This window comes from Cucurbita maxima, unplaced genomic scaffold (genome assembly GCF_002738345.1).
Source record: "Cucurbita maxima cultivar Rimu unplaced genomic scaffold, Cmax_1.0 Cma_Scf00020, whole genome shotgun sequence".
NCBI classification, from domain to species: Eukaryota; Viridiplantae; Streptophyta; class Magnoliopsida; order Cucurbitales; family Cucurbitaceae; genus Cucurbita; species Cucurbita maxima.
In genome coordinates this window covers 1,559,440-1,565,562 of record NW_019272036.1, presented here as the reverse complement: position 1 = coordinate 1,565,562, position 6,123 = coordinate 1,559,440, and the positions used below count along the sequence as shown (strand labels likewise).

General features: G+C 34.9%; 2 protein-coding genes across 2 annotated transcripts in view; both read left to right on the top strand.

The window, feature by feature from the left end:
• On the top strand, positions 1–4,467 carry LOC111494700 (mechanosensitive ion channel protein 10-like). The gene is made up of 4 exons (XM_023144665.1): positions 1–1,339; positions 2,957–3,374; positions 3,497–3,699; positions 3,894–4,467. The coding sequence occupies exons 1-4, from the start codon at positions 153–155 to the stop codon at positions 4,165–4,167; spliced, it is 2,082 nt and encodes a 693-aa protein (XP_023000433.1). The 5' UTR covers positions 1–152; the 3' UTR covers positions 4,168–4,467.
• Positions 4,468–4,797: 330 nt separating this feature from the next.
• Positions 4,798–6,123, top strand: part of LOC111494702 — a 2,153-nt gene continuing 827 nt past the window's right edge. The window contains exons 1-2 of the mRNA XM_023144667.1: positions 4,798–5,019; positions 5,669–5,738. Coding sequence (XP_023000435.1) covers positions 4,882–5,019; positions 5,669–5,738 — 208 coding nt within the window. The 5' untranslated portion in view covers positions 4,798–4,881. The remainder of the gene's footprint in view (positions 5,020–5,668; positions 5,739–6,123) is intronic.

Here is a 6,123-nt window from a genome sequence, read left to right as displayed (position 1 = left end):
TTTTCTGTGGGTGTTTGTTTCGTCGACAATGGTGGGTCTCTGCGCTTTTACACCACATTTTACAGATGTTTCTCGAGATCAATGGCGTGTCTGTGAACCCACCTATAAATTTCCATTCCCGACTCTGAAAACTAAACGAATTCTTCACAGTCATGGAGGTGCGGAAACCAGAAAACGACCATCTAGTTCTCGCCATCGACACGCCGGAGAAGGAACAAATCTCACTATCTCCGGCCAGAACCAAAACTCTTCGCCGTCTCAATTTCTCTAAACCTAAATCCCGTTTTGACGAACCTAATTTCCCCCTTTCTACGCCAAGAACCATTCCTGAATCCGCCGATCTCCCTCAACCTACAGCGGAAGAAGATTCAAGTTCTTCATCTTCGTACTCTGAGGAAGAGGATGAAGATGAAGAAATCGGAGCGGGAAACGAAGGACGAAAACGGAAAAGGAAGAAGAAGAAGAAAAAGATCAACAAACGAGTATTAATCGAGTGGATATTGTTCCTCACCATAACCACTTGCTTAATCTGTGCCCTAACTCTCGAATCGCTTCAAGCGAAACAGATTTGGAGCTTAGAGGTATGGAAATGGTGTTTAATCGTAATGGTGGTATTCTGCGGCCGTTTGGTATCCGAATGGCTCGTCGGTCTCCTCGTCTTCATAATCGAACGGAACTTCATGCTTCGCGAACGAGTTCTCTATTTTGTTTACGGCCTCCGCAAGAGCTTCCAGAACTGCGCTTGGTTAGGGCTCGTTCTAATCGCGTGGATGATAATGTTCCCCGACGTTCACAACAAGAACAAAGTCCTCTTAAAGGTCTTCCGATTTCTAATCGCTGTTTTAGTCGGCGCCACAATCTGGCTTCTCAAGATCCTTCTGGTTAAAGTCCTCGCATCGTCGTTCCACGTCGCGACGTTCTTCGATCGGATGAAGGAAAGCGTGTTCAACCACTACATCCTGGAGACACTATCCGGACCGCCGCTAGACGAGGGAGAGATGGATAAGGAGGAGAATCGGAAGCGGCGGTTGCAGAAAATGTCGAAGTCTCTACCGGCAAGGTTGCAGGAGGGCGGAGGAGGCCAGATCTTGTCGAGATCGAAGCGGCAGGATTCGTGTAAGAAGATCGATATGGAGATGTTGAGGAAACTGAGCTTACAGAGGAGACCGTCGGCGTGGAGTGCGAAGAGACTGATGATCTATGTAAAATCGTCGGGACTATCGACGATTTCGCGGACGGTGGATGATTTCGCGAACGCCGAATCGGAGATTACCAGTGAATCGGAGGCCAGAAACTGCGCTCAGAGAGTGTTCAAGAACGTCGCTAAGCCTGGTGCCAGGTTCTTCTCTCTCTCTAGAATTAAATTATTTATCTCTCTAGAAATTAAAATTATATTTATTTACCAATTATACAAACTTTTTTTTCTTTTCAAAATAAACAATTAAAAAAAAAAGATTTAAAAGATAGATCTGTTGAAATAGCATGTCACCTATAATATAATTATATATTTTAATAAAATAAAGACCATTTTAATTATATATTTATAATATCATATTCCTATTTTTTTTAATTTTTTTTTTTTAAAAAATTGCCTCTTTTTTTGGTACGTCCACAAATGAAAAAGAAAATAATATTTGATTGTGTAGGTTAGTTTCTCCACTTTATATCGTTATCATAATTTTATATTATTCAATCCATGAAAATATCTTCCCCAATTATTTTTTAAAAAGTTAATTAAATTATATTTTTTATTTTTTATTTTTTCAGTTTTAATTTAAAACGAAAAAGGAGAAACCAAATAATTCTGTTTCCCACCAAATTATTTCATGTCTATAATTGAAAGCATAACCCAAATAGAATCTTCTTGTTTTTTTTTTCTGTAAAATAATTTTTTTTAAATTTGATTAAACAAGACCTTGCAAACTATTTATTTTATAGAACCAACTATTTTTATTTTTAAATTTGAAGTACACTTCGATTTGTTAATATACGAGTAATTTAATTCAAAAATATCTTTTAACTTTAAAAAGTTTAATTATTATCTTCAAAAAATTTTAAATATTTTAACTTTCCATACCTTATTTAAAAAATACTCTTTAAAATTTAAAATTCTTATCATTAATATATAAACAAAAATTGTCTAGCAACAATTCATAGAAGATGAATTATCTTCTACTCGTTATAATACTCGTTATAATGTTCCTTTAAAAAACCAATGAATATTTTTAATGCGGGTTACTAATAATAAAAAAAGAAAAAAAAAACTGAAGGTTTTTAAAAAAGCTTCTAGTGTATTAAGGAAACTTTTTAAAATTTAAATTATTTTTGAAATATTTTAATGCATATATATATATATATATATATATATATATATATATTTGATAAATTTCATTAATTTAAATTGATAATAATTATGATAATCTAGTCTATAAATAGGACAGGACCTGACAAATTATTGCTATTTCGTAAGTAAAGGAAGCTACTTGTCCTCCAGGAGCTTTATATCCACTTATTTATTTTTTTCTTTCTAAAATAAAAGTTTAAACAAATTTAAAGGTGACTGTATATACATCACAGGTGGACAAAATATGTATAATTATTTTAGAGAGTTGAATAATGAATTATTTTGTTTCATAATCATTATTTCACTCTCTGTCACACCATACATTCTTATTTTCTATAATATTATATTCATATGCATTACATTTCTTTGTCATTTATTATATAGTTAGCTACCCCATCCTAATGGGTCCACGTGGCATCTAGGAGCCACTTTATTTTGTGAAAAGAATAGATTTGATAGAGAAGGAGTCACATGATATGAAATGATAGGACTAAAAATAAATGATGTTTTTAATTAAATATTTTTACAATTTTAGATTAGTATTACCCTGTTGTAATGAAATTGACTGGATAAGTAATTGTCAAATTAAAATGTAATTTTGACGTGTTACAGATCCATTGGAGAAGATGATCTACTGAGATTTCTGAAGGTAGAAGAAGTGACCACCATTTTTCCTCTCTTTGAAGGCGCCATGGAAACAGGAAAAATCTCCAAATCCGCTTTCAGAAACTGGGTGGTTCATGCCTACATAGAGCGGAAGGCATTGGCTCATTCTTTGAATGACACCAAAACCGCCGTCCAGCAGCTCCATAAGCTGGCCAGCGCCGTCGTGATTGTGATCATCATTGTCATTTCTCTTCTGGTCCTTGGCGTAGCCACCACTAAGGTCCTCTTTGTCGTCACCTCCCAGCTTCTCCTCGTTGGATTCATGTTCCAAAACACCTGCAAAACCATCTTTGAATCGATCATTTTTGTCTTTGTTATGCACCCTTTTGATGTCGGCGATCGGTGCGTCATCGACGGTGTCCATGTAAGTAAATCATCTTGTCAAGAATTTGTATAAATGATGCCGTTATAAGTTTAGTTCCTCAACTTTGAAATGGGTCTATGAAATTATGAAATAATGGGGCTTTCTTTTTTCCTCTTTTTCAGATGTTTGTGGAAGAAATGAACATTTTATCAACGGTGTTCTTGAGATTCGACAATGAGAAGATTTACTATCCCAACTCTGTTCTTCTGACGAAGCCAATCAGCAATTTTAGAAGAAGTCCCGACATGTCGGACACGGTGGATTTCACTATTGATGTCTCCACTTCTTTTGACAACATCACAGCCCTCAGGAAAGCTATGCAAATGTAAGCATGTCTGTTTGGACCCGTTATATATTACCTAATCTTCACGATTTTTAAATGTGTCTACTGGGAAGAGGTTTTCACACCCTTCCCTTCTCTAACAGATGTGGAATCTCACATTTGTTTCTCATGAACCTAATTCGTACCCGGACTCGAGTTATAACTTAACCCATCATGAAATGATGAACTATTTACAGATACATAGAGAGCAAGCCAAAGCATTGGAGCCCAAAACACTCACTGGTAGTGAAGGAGATTGAGAATGTGGACAAGATGAAGATGAGTCTATGTGTGCAGCACACCATGAACCATCAAAACTTCCCTGAAAGAAACAACAGAAGATCAGACCTCATTTTGGAACTCAAAAGGGTTTTTGAGCTTTTGGGCATAAAATACCATCTCCTTCCTCAAGAAGTTGTTGTCACTCAGTTCAATTTGACAAATGGAAGAGTGGCGATTCCGTCGTCGTGAACCCGAGCTCCGGAGAGGAACTAGAAGATGCTTTTTGACTATGCATCGGCCATAGTTCTCAGTGTGATGAAAATTGCATCGTGACAGTCACATTGAATATTTTCTCGTCGTCCTCTCTTTCCATGTTCTTAGAATCCATTGGAATTAGGTTGGCTTGTATGTGAAAAGTGTGTATTTGGAGGATTATTGGTCAAATTGTTCACTCAGCCTAAAGGAATTTGTCCCGAACTTTACCTCAAACAGGACGGAGAATCCCCTTTCAAATGGAGAGGAGGGAAGAAGATTATTATATTCTGTCTCCATCTAGCTCTTTGCCCCACTCCGTCCCAAACACGGAGACTATGTTATAATATTGAAATTTGAATTTTTAAAAATTATATCGTTAGAATTATGCTAATTTATCCTATTTCTAATTTTTTTAATTTTAATTTTAATTTTTTATAAAATAATTTGCGAATAAAATATCATTTTGGCCCCTAATTTCTAAATCTAATTTTATTTTAGAAATAATAATTTATTGAAAATTTTTAAAAAAATCTAAAACATTGGGCCGACATAATGGGCCGGTCTTTTAGAAAATAGTTGGGCCTATCATTTTTTGATCTATTACTAAATGGCCCATAATGCGCTATCTAATATCTTCGAAGATCACTTCAGTTCACGTCACCCGAAACGAAATAAAGCAGTCGAATCGAGAGTGACATCAGTCGAAAAATGGCTACCGGCGGTGGGTTTGGTACGGCGTCGGTGTTCCCGTCGAGAACGATCGAAGAGCAGAAACTGGAAATTACAAAAGAGATGAGAAGTCATGAGGTTTCCATTGCAGAGCTCAATCATCTTTCCTCTACCAGAGTAAGCCCTACCGCCATGTTTCGCTAGTTCTTTTTTCTTTTTTTTTTTCAAATTTGAACTAGAAGTAGAACTTTGTAATAGCATTATGTTTGAAATTTTGTTTGAACTCTGCGTATTTACCTTTTTCTGCTGGATATTTTGCTAATCGATCGCCATGACTAGCATTTTGGACGAAGTTTTCTATCGTATACGTTAAGATTTAGAGTTACATGTTAATCTAGGGTTTAAATCTTCGAAACTTGTATTCTTTTGAATTCGTTTTAGGTATTTTTGAAACATGTAACGAAGTTATGGATGTTTTTATGTAAACAGCTTGATTTATGTCTTTTTATTGTATATAAGAATTTTAGTTTAGTAGTGACTTTTGATATCTCTTTTTTGCTTGAGCTCTAATAAGGATTACAACATCTCAATTTCATGAAAAATATATGTGAAAATATTCTTGTATGTTCTTACAAAGATCATGAAAAAAGAAGTTATAAACATCGATTGATTTCTAATACTGATATCATATTTTTCCATTTATGAAAATATTAGTGGAAATATTGATATGTGGATGAAGGACACTTGACATCGAATTGCTTAAGTTGAACAGCCACTGCCTCTCTCTGAGCAACCTGTTGCTAATTCTTAATGTTATACATTGCAGGCTGTCTTTCAGAAGAATGGAAACATATTTTTCCGAACAACTGTTCAAAAAGCAACAACTTCCGAACAGAGTAAGAAAATTGCTTTAATAAGCCTCCACTCTCCAATGTTTTTTTATCTTCACTCTAATCCCATCTATGGTGATCAATACACTTCCACATTTTAGATATATCCTTCCATATTTCTATCAAGAAAGTTCTAATATCCATATGAGGAAGAAAATTTCTTCTTTGAAACATATAGATTAGATATCGAAAAAAAATGTTAGATATATGAGATTGATAGAATGTCCATAGCTAATTTCTTCTTTTTCTGTTTGATCTTGGTGTATCTCTCCTTCGACCCATGTGAAATAGGCTTCACTATTTTGTTTGTCAATATCTACAATTAACTAATTGATCCCATCTCATCATTCTGATTGGCTGTTTTTTTTTTTTTTTTTTTTTTTTTTTTTTT